The sequence below is a fragment of the Opisthorchis viverrini genome (genome assembly GCF_000715545.1).
Source record: "Opisthorchis viverrini unplaced genomic scaffold opera_v5_227, whole genome shotgun sequence".
NCBI classification, from domain to species: Eukaryota; Metazoa; Platyhelminthes; class Trematoda; order Opisthorchiida; family Opisthorchiidae; genus Opisthorchis; species Opisthorchis viverrini.
Window position 1 is genome coordinate 43,237 of NW_008751884.1, and position 16,197 is coordinate 59,433.

Here is a 16,197-nt window from a genome sequence, read left to right on the forward strand (position 1 = left end):
TCGGAAAAGACCAAATGGCGTGCAGCGCAAGCTTCTTCCGATGCTGGTGAAACAAAATCGTATTGTAATATTGTAAACAAAACGGTCCCTTTTTCAAATGCAACCTAAATCCCATCTATAGACAATGTTGCTTAAGCAAGTGCTGGAAGGAACGGGAGCGGAGCCAGTTATGATGAAATAACACGAGACTTCAAACTAATGATGGTACCAGTGAGAGGATCGGCGCATTGACTTCATACCTTGGGAAGCTTCACAAGACCGCAAGCAAACCGGTTCAGGCGCAACCCATGGTTGAGACGGATCGCTGAACAGAGTACGTCGGTTCGCATGTTCAGTCTGAGAATCTGAAAGTATGAAGGATAGGCCGGGAACAAGGAAAGAAAAAACTCACGATGGAATTCATCCATATTGCTTAAGGTAAGGGTAATCAAGACGAAATAGCACAGACAGTGCCTTTTGAAAATAACAAGGAGAAAATGGTGAGTGTTGATGATGGCCAATGGTGGTCACTCTGATATATTCGAGTTACACGTAACAACAGAAACATAGAACGAATGTTGGAATTTACCAGTGAAGAAAAACACTAGTCTAAAATTTACGTTTTATTCATTGAAACCTAGATAAACCCTGAAAATAATAAATTGGGAGAGAGCACAGTTGTCCCAGTCTGGACGGACAACCTTAGGCGACCGATCTATCTTGTGGGATGGTGTTCTCATGGACGGAATGTACGGTCGAATCAGCATCATCATCGACAGCATGACATCAGTGTTCAACACCGATGCTTCACTGCCGTACAACCATGACTTATTTGAAAGCCTTATTGTAAAGAAAAGAATAAAGATGGACGGGGAAGGGACTTAGTGCTAGCTTAACACAATCATTCCGAGGTGCTTACACCTCCAGACATTCACTCAGGCAATCTGGATAGAAACTGACAACAAGAACGCCACTGACATCGGTTGGCAGCCATATCTTGTAGTGTCCCCAACCAGGCACAGTGAGGATCACGCGGTCCTCATCCTGGAAGGTGAGTAGCACCGACAGCACCCAAGCGTTTCGCGATCTTCTTCATACTCCTCTGCCAAGTCAAGGGTTGGTCACCTCTCTGTTTACGCCACTGCGAATTGGGCATGGAAAACAGTACTCTCTTCGGCAAACGATGGTTCGGCATACGTAACACATGTCCCAACCAACGCAGCTTCTGGTGCTGGACACATTCTTCTATGGAAGTACCCGTTACACAACCGAAAACACGCTTTCTAACTGCCTGATTACGGATTCGCCGACACCAACTCACACGAGCTATGGTTCTGAGACAACGATTGTCGAACACCTGAAGACGTCTCAGGTCCGTTGCTCGAATAGGCCAAGCCTCACAACCATACAACAAAACAGCCCGTACTGTAGCTTGGTACACAGGTCCCCTCAGATTCAGGAAAAACCATTCTGACGCCATAGGTGTCTCAAGTTAGCAAACGTGGCCCGAGCCTTGCAGATTCGTGCATTCACCTCATCTGTCACACTACAGGGGATAAATTTACTTGCATTCACCAGGTATCGCGTACCTTGTGTACTGTTGACTACATTAGATGACTCTTGCGTCCTCGGCTCAGCTTCGGCGTTCCATGACACTTGAGATAAAATGACGGTATCCTGAGAGGCCGGGTTTCTTGCGGATTCTGGGGGGAAATGCAGAGGAATATAAATTAGGATAAGGTTTCGAAGAAATGTTTTGCACCATGAGTTTTCACAACTGTGTGGTAATTTTATTACCGTTTTCATGAGCTGTACGCGATTCGCAAGCAAGAACACATTGTGATTTTTTTAGCTACTAACCCAAAGGCAGTAGTTAGGTCTGTGGCCCTCAAAACAACAAATGTACCGAAGAAACGCCGAAGCATCCAGGGTAGTTAGCTCCATTATTACATCATTTCTAGACTTTGTTGACCGATGTTCTGATATCCTGATGGTCTCCGAAATTCTTGTTCCACCAAAACAAAATCCATACGAACATTTGCACCTAATGAACGACATCAATTGCCACAGCGATCGTGAACTTCCGGTGGGTCTGGACAGCAATAAATTTGGACATTTCTAGTACAGTTTCAGATTAACATGAATCTAAGTCAGAAAAGGCGGCAACGCATCAGTTATGTGTTCGATGATAAAATAAAAGTGTATCGATGCAACGCTGAAAGTTATTCAGGATCAAAAAAAACTTATCTGTATGCTAAATTAAGCTAACTCAAAGTGTTCCAAGCCTCTGTAAGTGCAGTCCTGCGTGTTCCCTGTACGCCGTTTTCAAGTTTCAATCTGTGAAAACGGTTTGTAACCAATATGTATAATGGATGTACGAGAAATTCGCACAAGAAGCTCGTGATACGAGACTACAATAGTCAGTGAAAAATAATATGAGGACCGACGCCTTGGCCCGGTCGACCAGAGCAGGTCGCGTGAGTTCCCTGCAGAACTCACGACATCCTAACGTTAAGGAAAGCGAAATGAAAAACAACACAGTAAAAGAATGGGCATTTTAGCAACAAGGCGTACGAGACAAGACGGGAATATAAACAATGCACTGTAAGCGCCTGGAGTGGCTAACCTATCCTGTTCAGTAGGACCACGATGCAAGGTGTACACAACGCTGTCTCGTTGCACTTCGTGAAGTATGTAAGGAAGTTATCAGATATATCACCAGTACTTTGTTCGATTTCATCTCATAATGACCTAGAAAGCTGGCCAAAAATCAACGCAGTGTTTAGTCTCAGTGACTAACGAGGTGACTTTTGCTGCGGTTAAAGCTGAAGAGGACTCCCAGTTGTGTATTATTAAAAGAAGGTATAAAAGTAAGTGATATTTCGTTTACGTTCCAAGTCTTGTACCAGTTCCAGTAATCTAAGGCTTCACCGCAATCACATTTAACTTGGTAAGTGCAACATCTGGTAGATGGACCTGCTTTGAGAAATGTCAAAGTTTTGTAGGTATCTTCTGATATTTATTTCAAGCGATCTACAAATGATGGACCTGAGTGTACCTGAATGCTAATAGAATTCTTAAAACTGATGTAATTATGACTGGAAAAAGCCGGTTAGATGCTTTTTTATAACTAGAGACGAAGAAACTTGGATGTGTCATCGATTATTCAACAATAGTCATATTCATCTTTAGAGGTAAATGGGGGTACTTTACTATCCTATTTTATATTCGATTTGATATTTGAAAGGTCTTACGAATTTTATCTGGAGAATCCAACATGAGGAATGTACTAAAAGTTGCACCTTTTTGCTAGTTCACTACCGACTTACAGTCAATTTTCCCACAACATAATACATGTCACTAGGTTTTAGTTGCAACTCGTCCCTTATCTGGCTGTCACTGCCTCGTACTTAATGTGAATGTGAAAATCTAGCTTCTGCGAATAGTGATGTTGGACGCAAGGGATCGCATGCTGGATATTGTAACGGTGACTAGGTTTGCTACAATGCATACAACAACTGGTCCATCATGATTACATTCATTGCATAAATGATATTCATCCGAAGGACTTCGACAAAATGAAAAAAAACATATTACGCATTATTCACACTTGGCAATCCGTAGTGTGTATCCTCGTCGTACCGCTACCTAGGCGAGAAATGAGTTTGCGCTCGCAGGCGAACCACAGATGCATGTCATACATGAAAACTAAGATCCTGGGTTCAGTTGGTGTGGCGTCCGCATAGATTGGCATAGATTGTCTCACAACCCATATCAGTTTGTCAGAAATAATTAATGTTCCACTCATACTCCCGGTCGGATACAAAAAAAACAGAACCGGCAAACTGAACGAATTCAGATCAGAGACCGATTTGTCGGGCTCACTGAGAGAGGTAACTGTTCACTCCACAGTTCGGCTATCGTTGCGAGTTGTTACCTTGCCTACTGTGGGTTGTTCTCCATGAAAAATCAGACGTATGAAAAGCGCTAACCAGTCTTGTCCCGCTGTCTGCCTTACTATCCGTTTCGGTTGTTTACACCTGGAATAGGGTCTAAATGTACGGACAAGTTTCGCGGCTGCCCACTAAGTATGCACCACTTGTTTGGTCTAGCTAGGCAATGACCGACGTTTACTGACTGGTAAGCTGACCAGTGCAGTCACCTACCACGAACTATAGGTGCGAATTTCGCATACATCCATTTGATGCACCGATAACCCAAAGGTTGCGTAGATTGAGACTCGAAAAGTGCGTACAGTAAACTCGTGGGGTTGCGTGTAATGAGACTGTAGACACCTTGAACCAGCTTAATCTGACGTGCAGACGCATTTATTTTTGGTTCAGAGTCATTTTGGAGATAGCATCGAAACACCCTTTTTTATATCGAGCTGACGTCGATTCGCAGTCACCTTAACTTTAATACAAGTGTTCGAACCTATGAGCTACCGGCGGCCTGTTTGAATCCTCACGGAAATTAGTGATGAAGACTAACAGTTGTACAGTGATAATCGACCTCTCAGCATATAATTGCAGAAAGAAACAATGATCAAAACTTACCATCTAGGTTGTTTGTTGACCCTTGCAAGACAGACGCAGTCAGTTTGTCCGAAAAGGAGGCTGAAAACAAAACACGGCAACACCATTATGAGGTGATCGAAATTAATCCCGATAAACTTATCAAGTCATAGTGAAAAGCAAAACTAAGTCAAGCAAAAGTGACACCATTGGCGACTTTCTACACCGAAAATTTTGGTGCCCACAACAAAGGCAAGTTTTAACAGTCCTTGCAGTTTTCTGCAAGCCGTGTTAACTTGAAAGCTTATACTCGCTAATGCTGCTGGTTCGAATATAATCTCTGGTGTGAGCAGCCAAATGTAGATACTCATAGCGATTGACAGCGGCCATGAATAAATTTCTCACCAACGTGTTGGCACATCGTTCCCGTGTCCGAGGAAAACATCAGAAGCAAGTCTATCTAGGGGACAATCAGAGACGCCATACCCATTCGGGGAAACGAAAGGACCCCCTCCCAAAGCAACCAAAAATTCCACATTCTAGTTCCCCAAATGGTTGATTTACTATCCAACAGAAAACACTACGATGATGCTCTCCTGTCGTACGCTCAAATTTTTGGTGGACTATCACACCAAACAAATTACCATGAGCCAGGCGATACACCAATCCACCATGTCAGTGAATTCCTCGTGACCAGACTTGGTCAGACTGCCGACACAAATAATAACAAAGCATTATTCGCTGCAACAAATCCAGCTGAAATACCGACTAAAAACAAGTAAGCTAAATGACCTGATGAAATAGCGCATGGCAAATCAACAATGATTGAGTTCCAAATATTTTGTACTCCCATTTTCATCATTGGTATGTGAGAGTATCTTCGTGACAAACTTCCTCGTCTCAAGGATCGCATTCAGGTTTGGCGAGGAAACATTGGTTCTTAAGGGGCCTAGATGACAGGCTGATAAACATCATACAGGTTTGCCATGTTGCGCTAGCCTCATCAGGATAGGCCTCAGGGTATTGAACCATGAACCTATGAACCGTTTACTTCAAGCAAAGTGGAAATTCCCATTTCACCCTTCTGAAACCTACTTAGGAGGCCGGGACACATACGAAACCTTATCCTCCTGGCGCAAAAGGCATGCGGTACGGTTCCCATCGGCGAGCTTGCAACGAAGAAACATGCATTGTTTCGCATTGTGTAAGATGCGAAAAAATGCAGAAGACCTGACGCAAGATGCTGGGAGAAAATTGTAAAAGGATGCGGCATCCAAACCTACCATGTATGTATAAGAAATGACTTACGTTAAGACCATGGAAAAGTGAAGACTACAGCTTCAGAAGATAGTCTCAAATAGGGGGCAAAGGGTTAACAAAACGGGTTTTTGTTGTATTTCCCAAACAGGGTATTTTATAAGGTATGGCAGCAGCTTTCTCGAAGATAATGAAGTCTTACGCAAGGCCAATAAGCATACTCCATTAGGGATTACCGCTATAATACACACATTGTTTTGTCATTCTGTTGTCGCACTTTTCTGGAGGACAGATGCCGTGCAACTCGCTGAAAGCACCTAGGTCAAGGTATTGCTGGGTTGCACAAGCCTAGACATAAACAACTGAAAGGCCATGATCTGTGTCGAACCACGAAGCGTCCTATCAACAAGTTCGCGCCTTAACCACCGAGCTATCTCAAGCCGTTCTGAATAACAGTTTATTTCAGGTTTGGAGCATTCGTTCCGAAAGTTGAGGTCATGCAAAGTTTGACTATTTTCCCTACTACTAGAGGTCCCACAGTATTTCATGAATGGCCCTTGGGACGAAATAAATGTTTCGCTCCCTCGCCGAATCATTTGACACTGCCAAATACCATTTAGGTTAAATTTTGTATGCATGATCTTGGGACTTCACATTATTGATGAGCAAAATGAATGAGGTACCATGAAAGCAAATTTATGAAGCACCATGTGTTGTGCATTTAGTAGTAAACGACCAATTAACCTACACTTTTGACTCGGTGCTCTCTGAGAGTATAGCAATTCATACGGTGTGTCGTTCCATTGACTGTGGACCGAGGACTCCCGCGACGTTCTAGACGACGTCACTCCTTGAGGATCCTGAAGTGAGAATATTAAGAAGTGAAATTTATGCGATGAGCGAAAAGCGGAATTTTCCTAAAAAGATGGATAAGTGGTTGATCAAAGGAAGTCCAAAGTTTTGGCGAGATTGTGTGGAAAGCCCTTCAGTGCACACAGTGCAACGGAGGGAGGGGTCGAACTCAAGAGAATCAAGGCGGGCTTCACCCTGATCGACGATGCACAGACCATAGCTCTATCATGAGAAAGGTTCTGAAGCACAGCCGTTCTTTCAGACTTCCCACTTTCATCGTTCCTTATTCTAGACTGCTTGTGACTCCATCGATCGTCAAAACTTTGGTTGTGCCCGCAGATCAGAGGCTCCACTCTTAAATTTGCTTTCCTTATGAGGACATTGTACGCAAGCTACTGTGGAGGTGCACTGATATTCAACAAAACGGTCCTCTATCACCATTTCTTTTCAGCTGTTTTACCGGCATATTGCTTATGGTTTCCTTGCCCACGTCAAAGATCTCGAGGATTGAAAAGGTCCCGAGGCGTTCACTCACAGACATTGCGTATGCCAACAACAGTGCTCTCCTTGATTAAGATACCTAAGGGAGTCAAGTTATTTTAGATAACCCAAATAATCCTGCCGCATCGATTGGTATACGTTTCACGCCTGCGAAGTGTGACGTGCTACCAAAAGACAGGGTGGCAGGAGCAAACGCAAACGTCAGACTAACCAATCGACATGGTGAATAAATTTATTCTCCTGGTCTGATGTATAGGATCGAATAGACTAGATAAGCCTGTCGAATTAGGAAAGCCAGAGAAGCCTTTGCCGACCTCCGACATTTATGGCGTCAGTGTGACGCCAGTTCATCTACAAAGAACAGAAAATACGTCACAGTGGTGCATTCAGTACTGCTTTTTGAATCAGAAGTGCTTGTGAGCTTTTCTTCATAGGCGGGCTACATTAACAGAACGAAATACCATTGCCCCCCCCCAAATACCCTCACACTGCCCATGATAGCGTAGATGTTGGCAACGTATAAGCCCTGGATATTATGTATACTTACGTGGATGGTCGATTTCTCCAATCGCGTAGAAGCAAGCATCGACGGTATGTGAGTGGTCCCTGTGGAATTGAAAGAAAACGTTTTTCCTGTAAAAGCCAGAAGATGGTACCATGAGGGGCGACCTCATTTTCAACAGAAAAAACATTAATCCGAATAACCTCTGCAGGAATTTCAGCTGACAGAATGCAGCGTGCGGATACTAACCCCGTATCAAATACACCACAATTAGTCCGATAGAGCATGCTTACAGAATTTTCGGGCGACGAATGCAAATCACGCTGGCTGCAGTATATATCAAAGCTATACGTTGGTGTTGTTGTCATGCGGCTTGTATACGAAGTCTCGACAAACTTTACAGTTCATTTTCAACACTCTAAAGCGGTCTTTCACACTGAGTGTGTTTTCTATCTTTAATAATTCGTAGTAGTCTGGTGAATGCCAGTCATTCTGAAAATGGTACCGGACTACAGTTGCGCTCACTAAGTCTCTTAAACAAGCCACATACACTTCCGTTAGGCAGCATCTAGTGAAAATCCATATGAATTACTTTAAGCCAAGAGCCTCGTGCACTCAGAAGATGAATCCTTCGATCATAAGGCTTCATTACTTAGGACTTTGTTCCGTATTAGGTGCAGGTTGCATAAATACTACGGTAGCCATCAGGTAGGGCTCAAACGATACTTCACGTGCCCTATCGCCTATAAAAAAGGGTTTCGGTTGTAATGTCGAAATCTCTCACCTCGAACTGGGGTCCCTATCCGTTACTGTGTGAATGCCGAATAGTACTCTGGTTTTGTTACTGTCCTATCGTTAGCAATAAGTTGGCAATGCACTAAGCTTATCTATGTTTACTTTCTCTTTCCTTCAACTCAGTCGCTTCTCTTACATAAACCTGGTCAACGTGGAATGCCCCTGAAGTTTGTGAATGAACTTCGTGCCATTTTTTCCGTACTTTTAGTCGCGTGAGGATTCACAGAAAGCTGCCAAGAGGTTTCACCACAATTGGTGGAATTCGCAAAATCTCTCGCACGTGCTTGTTTTTTCAATTTTTTTTCCATTGGAATTCAGTCTCTAAATCTGTGTAGAAATCACTTGGAGAAATTCATCATTACCATCATCAAAAGCACATCAAAATTCAACAATGATGCTTCGCCGCCAAACCCTAATTTATTTGAGGGCCTAACGGTGAAAAAGAGAATAAAAGTGGATGGGGAGGTGGTTCAGTGCTAACCCACCAGAATCGCTCTCGGGTGCCCACACCTCCAGACACTCCAGATAGAAACACCATGAAGTCAGTCAGCACCCTTATCTTGCAACGTCCCCAACTATGCACAGGGAGGATCACGCACACCCCATTTCGGGAGGCGAGTTGCCATGACCGTAGCCATACTTTTGATAATTTCTGCCATACCCTGTGCCAGATCGAAGGTTGGCCACCTCCGTGCTTGCGCCATTCTGAATTGGGGATTCGAGAAGATCAAAGGACTGGGACTACGAGAACAACACTGTCCTGTAATTCCATGACCATGAGTCCGAAGAAATATCAGCATGCTCTTCGTACATCCAAAATCTACTATATAACCATAAAATTTTCCACTTTCTTGTGTTTACCTGAGACTGCAGAATAAGAAGCACAAAATCATGGAGAGGTTTACCGATCTGGGAGGCTGTACAATGCGCGACTGTGACGTGATAGATTAGGTCAACTCACGCATAATCAGGGTGCGAGTAACTGTTGCTAACTTGAGTTAGGCTTGGTTTCACAAACGGAATTCACTGAGGCCGTGCCTACAAAACGGTTGTGATGGTTTTGATCGTCATCCCCATGGACGAAGAGTTTTTCCCAATGTATCTCCTCCCTTCCACGAAGTGAAAGCCCCGGCAACTAAGATGTTGATGTTCAAAGATTATGACTGATGATGACAGGAACTAGCTTCCGCAATCCGCCACTTGGAATATTTGGAAAATCTGAGCAGTGCCACTATAAATACAGGCTTTCCATCCTTTAATTTGGGGTTATGTTCTGTCTGAATAACTTATGGGTGTAAACTCGCGAAACCTTCGTCGACTAGCACTCCATTATCCCGAAATACACTATTATTATTCTTCTAAGTTTTTTTTACCGAATTCTGTGGCGCCTTACCTAGTTGTTCGTAGCGATAAGTATGAATAGTTATTTTGTTTGGCTGTCAAGCCACACTACCATACGGTGATTATGTCGGCGGTCTCTTGAACTCGACGAAACTAACGTAATAAACAGTAAAACGACAGAGAAACAGTCAAAAAGCGATATGAGCAGCGACTTACGATCTAGGATGGTTGAGTATTCAGATGTAAACAAATCGACATCCCCCGGTCCAAGACTACCTTGATTACGGAGAGCACTGTCCACGTAGAATCGATGGGCTGAAAAAGGTGAACGACAGAAGCACGGGGTCAGTCGAGACGGGAAGGAAAACTACTATACACGGACAATAATGGGCTCCACATTCTAATGAGAAACTACATAGGTATAACTAAACCAAGTTGAGCTTCGAAGACCAAAACATACACGAATCAAAAGAAGGCGCAATTTCTTCAGCTGGCAAGTCTGTGTAATCGTCCAACGCCAGAAATTTCTCAAAGCGAGATGTGTTCGAACGCTGAAGTTTAGAGAGAAACGGTGAAAAGCAAGATTCTGAGCAGTTAGTGTTGAAATCACTAGCCAATACTTATTTGTTACGTAAAGCATTTATCTTGGATCTACTAACATGGCTGAATGAAAGCTCAAGAGATAGGCAGCAGTCTATTTTTGCGAAATCAGGATAAGTACTAACATTAGGGCTGGTTGGACGTTTCGTAAGACTATCAGCAGGACGTTTGGAATGTGGTTCTTTCGAAAAGTCTTCATCAGCCGTATTATCCGATTCTGAATATGATTCATGTCCGTCAGCACCATCCTCGCTTTCTTCCGCTTCATCGTCAGCAAAAACACAAGGATGGCGGCGACTCGACGGACCAACAATGCTGTCTTCATCTTCAGCGTCCTCATCAGCTTCGTCTTCATCATCATCTACATCGGTGGCCTCACTAGAAGACGAAGATAAGGTTGAAGCCGACGAGCTTTCCGCGTCCTCGCTTTCCACCCATTCCTCATCGTCATCAGAAAGTTTCTGGAGATCGAAATGAAAAACAATGTAGTCTAGGGATAGTAGTAGTGTTAGAACGAGCCACAGTTGACAAAGAAGTGGTACTGTAGGTTGTGTGTATGAACAACTAGAGATGCAACCGGCCCGCTAAAAAGTCTATGTGGAACGACCACCTGCACTGGAAAGATTCCCAACGTAGAGAGATTCGCATGACCGAAAAAAGTAATCGATTTATATTGAGTCGGAAAACACAGTACTGCTACTTCCTTCGGGAAAGCCGGAATGCCAGTATCACCCAAACACACCGAAAACGAGAGTCGGTCACAGACGCTGAAATTGTGACCACGTTACGGGGAAAGATACAGGTCAGATGGGTAAGGTTCAGTGGTAATGCCTCAAGAGTGGGTGTTTCAACATCAACGATAGTGTATTGTTAAAAATGGTACAGAATTCGGTGAAAAGAAACGTTGACTGTGGAATGCAAAGTAAACACTGAAAACGGTGTTCCATCTGAATAGTGAGATCACCTAACTTACATACTTTGCATACTTACTTCTTCGTTTGCAGTGGTCAGCATGTTTTTGCCAGCCATGGCTCTAGCTTCCTGCATACGTTCTTCGTACAACTGGAGTCTTCGTTGGCGCATCTGCTCCCGCAGTTTCTCACGATGTTGCTTCCAATACTTTCGTCGCTGACTCACTGGTATAATGTCCGGTTGCTCCTGAGAAATGTGTGTAACCTTTTCCACATGAAGCTGATCGGTACCAGTTTCGGGGTCGACCGCCTTCGGAGAAAAGCAAGGGTGCAAACAGATGGAAACTAAGGAACTGATTAAACACGTACAACATCATTACAACCAGATGTAATCCAAGTACGTTATTTTACATCGTGACGGACGTCAACCGGGTTCCAGGAGAATAAAGTGACAGTAGACACAGATTCCTGCGCAGATGATAAATTGGTATGATAAATTGGTATGGTTGAGGATTGGCTATCGGCTATTGTTCATCCATTTAGACAAGGTCGGGAGTTTGCATCTTTCGTTAGCATCGTTTTTATAGGGAAATGACGCAAGCAAAATACGGAGTGATGTAATAGCGGTTTTCCCAAAGTATGATCTTAAGGAATTCCTTGACAATACGGGCGGGAGTAGGTGCCTCGTTCTTATTTGTGCAACCATCTAAAGCCTACGGCTGACAACATATTGAGAACCATGCAGGTGGTATCACTTTTCTGGTTCCAGCAGCCAGACAAGTTCTCCTATTCGAAACCTAAGTGCTCGGCCATTGACCGCAATGGTTTCGTGTGGCGTTTCATTCGGTGCCTGCTCTGTATGTGTACCACAGGGTATGAGGATGATGTAGAAAGACTTCGCGTTCGATTAGACTGCATTGGTTTAGTGTTCATAACCCGCAATTGACACCGCTGCGACGACTTGAGTTTCATTTTCAACTGAGGTTAGCCATCTCGACGAGCTCAAAAATAAACTAGAAAGTTCCCGGCGGATATATGGGTGAGAGACACCAGTAATCTAGAGACTTGTAACATATAGCAGACACAGCTGATTATCGAGGGAAAGAAGCGAGAATGTCGTGACTTGATACTGGAGGGGTTGTCGTCTTACTTTCTGTGTACAATCGAATCACAGTGCATATCGCTTGTCAGTGACTTGCACGCTATCCAGATTTATGTCATACCTGCCAAAAATGTATGCATGAAGCAGACTTCCAATAGTTCCTGTTGTATTCGTCAACTTGTTCATCCTCAACCGATTTGAATGCGCAGTATCTTTCCTCGCACAAGTAAAAACATCCTCACCGCGTAGGCTGATTTGGTGGCCCCGATTTTTTCGATGTAATTGCCTCCAGAGGAAACCAGTGAAACCCGTAGAAACGATAAAAAAACACGTCCTAATTCCTTGAATGCTGGTTTGCTCCCATAGCAATTCCGGGTTCATTCACATTTATAAGTTAACTTTCACGTTAAATGGCTAATATATTTTATGTACTGGCGAGATCATTTTGCTTCACATAAGCAACTTTTTTCTCGAATAAATCAAAAACTTAGCGTTGAATGCGTGCAGCAGATCGCCTGGAGGAACAAATCACAATTGAGTTTGGAAAATGGAATGATGCCATGCATAACTACTTTTGTCCCCCATTAAGGACCATCTCGATTATAAACATTTGGCATAGAAGTGATTTGGATGAGAAAAATTGGTGGCAATTATGCAGGTTAACCAGATTTCACTGGTATTTCACATTTGCTGCTGCGGATTATAAAATCACATACGTATAAAAGCGGCTGTCGACATTTGGACACGGGTGAATTCCCATCAAGTCGATAACGGGAGCACGAAATGCTCACTAGTGACCCCAACCTCCGACGAACGAACACCTTCGACGAGTCATTTCGATATCACCAGAAGGTCGTTCACCCATAACTAGACAGCTGCACAAGTTTCGGTAAACGGGCTGGACATCAGCTTATTTCTCAAATCGGGAAATCCAGGGTGGTTTTTGCCAAAATCCGACACCTATGGCGCCGATGTGACGTGAGTTTGTCTGTCAAGGGTGGAATTTACACAGCGGCCATGCCATCCATATTGCTTGGTGGACAGGAGGCGTGGCCTCTACGCGCATAGGACATGCAGAAGATGTCAGTGTTTGACCATCAGTGTCTCCGGAGCATTGATCGGGTCTAGTGTGAACATCGGATTAGTAACGCTAAGATAAGCCAGATGGTCCTGACTACAAGGAACTCTCTCGCGATAGATGGATTGCTCATGTTTCATAGGTTGAACTAGTTAGGACATGTACTCCGAATGCTAGAAGAGCTAGCACAGCTCTTTTCGCGCAGCCCTGCACTGAGTGGAAGCGACCGAGAAGTGGACAGTGTATGACCTGGCAACGAAGTATTAAAACACTAACCAGTAAATTTAATCGGGTCGACAACTGACGTCTACCTAGATGGGGACCCCGGGACTCAACTCACCAATGACACTGACAGAAATGGCCCGATCGCACAGTCAGTGGGGATCTGGCATCCAAGCTATCGCCTCCAATGCGTATCTATTTAGTTCTCGAACTAACGAAATACATCACATCCAGGGCTTGGCTGTATTTTCCACACTCTCCCATTTCCCGGTGATCGAAACTGTAGCAACTGGAACCGTTGTGCCTATGATACACGGTTTATAACTGATAAATTGACTGATTGATTGAACTTTTTACACACGTTTGTGTCAAAAGACTGACGAAACATTGCTGTTTTCCTCCGGTCCCATGCAAATAAAACCATTAATAATAGCACCATAATACATTTTAAGTATTTCTATATGAGGCGCATGACCTACCTATTGAATGATTAACTTCATTTCCGAAGACGCAAATGTCCACAGATGCATGAAGAAGGCCGTGAGGCGGATTACGACTAATCCAGCAAACGTAGACTATCGTACTTGCGAACATCTTGACCACAGCATGAAACAGCATATCACTAAGTAACGTGGACGAATACTGGATAACAGCCGAAATTCTGCCTAGGACACCATTAAAAACCAGTGGAATTTCAAAGTTGGGTAAATATCATTTAGTGAAAAGGGATTCCGGTAGTGATTTAGAGGCCTAAGGACTATGTCCACAGCCACAACGAACAGGATTTCTGCACTCCAGCGTCCTTCGTCATGAATTGGCTTCTTCCACCATCTGTCACACTTGTGACGCATCGCGTGGTATTTTGGGAATGTACGAGATAATTTGAGAACGCAGTCCTTGCGGCAAATCACACAGGATACTCATAAACCGCGAATACCCAAATGACCATATGAAGCGTGTTTCCGAGCTGCATACGGTCTTCTTCTAAAAGGTTATGCCAATCATTGCATGCTACACAGCACGAACCTAATATGGCCGGGTCGAGTACTAGCAAAACATTTTGTTGGTGGACCCAGTTACAAAAATTAGGGGCACATGCTCGTTTGAACTATTCACCTGAGTGATTCAGTCGCATGATCATTAAAGTGGATCGTTCTTTGTCTACTACAGCTTAATTTAAAGAATCACCAAAACAGAGCCACCTACCGCTTGCCAAGCTTCTTGTTGTTCGGACCTGGATTCAGTCGTTAGTCAATTATCCGAACCGTGTTACTCGATATTCTGAGGAGAGAAGTCTTGGAGGACATTGTGGATCAGCCTATTTCAGAGGAATTGAGACCACTGAGAAATAAAATCAAAACATCGTCTTTTGTTGACGCAAAGTAAGTTGCACCTGATAACAGCCCCTGTTGTACGACCATCACAGGCTTATTCTGTTCATCGGTTTGTTGAGATGTTCTGCTGATCACTACCCTAGTTATCTGTCAATGCTTTCCACTGTATCCCTATTTACTGCGACATGGTTCGGAAATCTCTCCAGTACGATGGAGTTCAGAGTCGGTCTCGTGGCTCCCGTTTTCTTTCTGCTTCATCTATCACCCTCCATGTGAGTGCAGCGTTTGACTTCGGATCTGTGTATAGTTTTAAAGCTAACTGGAATTGCCACGAGTAAAGCAGACCGTGTGTGATTTGAAATGTCTGTAAAGTTAAGTGGAACGGTACGACAATCTGAAAATGCTGTTGCATTACACGAGGCAAGCTAATGAACAGAAAGTTGTGAGGGCAATACAGTTATTTCAGTGAGCGCATACTTAAACAGGTGAGAAATGGAACTGTCCGCCCACCTTCGTAATTACTTCATACTCGACTGGACCACGTTCTTTTCTCCGGGGTGGAGGGCGAGTATGTTTCAGGAGACGCGCCATCAAATAATCGGCTGGAGTGACCACGGGTTTAGAGATCGGGAGAAGTGACTCACCTTTTGTGGATAAACAAATAACAAAGTAAAAATTACGTACAGAAAAGTGCTAATATTATGTGGTGGAGCAACCTAGTCTAACTATAGAGATAAGGTTCGCGACAGGGTGTAAAACTGCCAACAGACGGATAATAAAAAACTAGCAATACGGCACTTGACCCTCGGAAGGTTTAGAGCACCGTTCTCCCATTGGGGTGCAACACAGTTACATTGGCTACCGTCGCAGAGATATATGAACGAAATGAAGTTTGATAAAATCACCATGTTTTCAAGGTAAATCTGAACGGATGAACGGGAATCGAGGCCTAGTTATCGCACAACCATGAAAACGTCTAACCTGCGGTAAACCAACCGGTGGAAACGAGAGAGAAATAGGGTGAACAAATTCAAGTGGTCAGGAACGGACTTCATAAGTTCTGCACCGTGCGAATAAACGAACCTTCGGATAAGGGGATGGTGAGAATGAGGTTGTCTTTCATTCACGACACCCAACTTGATGTTAGTGTATCTAGTTGTGATGGCTAAAATCAGACAGGAAGCCGAGTTGGTGAGAGCCATGAGAATC

At 43.8% G+C, this 16,197-nt stretch overlaps 1 protein-coding gene across 1 annotated transcript in view; it reads right to left on the reverse strand.

The window, feature by feature from the left end:
* T265_08599 (hypothetical protein) overlaps positions 1-15,632 on the reverse strand; it is a gene marked incomplete at both ends in the record, with an annotated part of 38,353 nt that extends 22,721 nt beyond the window's left edge. Inside the window, 10 exons of the mRNA XM_009174454.1 lie at positions 240-344; positions 1,569-1,682; positions 4,536-4,595; positions 6,499-6,610; positions 7,651-7,709; positions 9,958-10,056; positions 10,202-10,292; positions 10,467-10,802; positions 11,332-11,562; positions 15,499-15,632. Coding sequence (XP_009172718.1) covers positions 240-344; positions 1,569-1,682; positions 4,536-4,595; positions 6,499-6,610; positions 7,651-7,709; positions 9,958-10,056; positions 10,202-10,292; positions 10,467-10,802; positions 11,332-11,562; positions 15,499-15,579 — 1,288 coding nt within the window. The remainder of the gene's footprint in view (positions 1-239; positions 345-1,568; positions 1,683-4,535; positions 4,596-6,498; positions 6,611-7,650; positions 7,710-9,957; positions 10,057-10,201; positions 10,293-10,466; positions 10,803-11,331; positions 11,563-15,498) is intronic.
* Between the last annotated feature and the right edge of the window lie 565 nt (positions 15,633-16,197).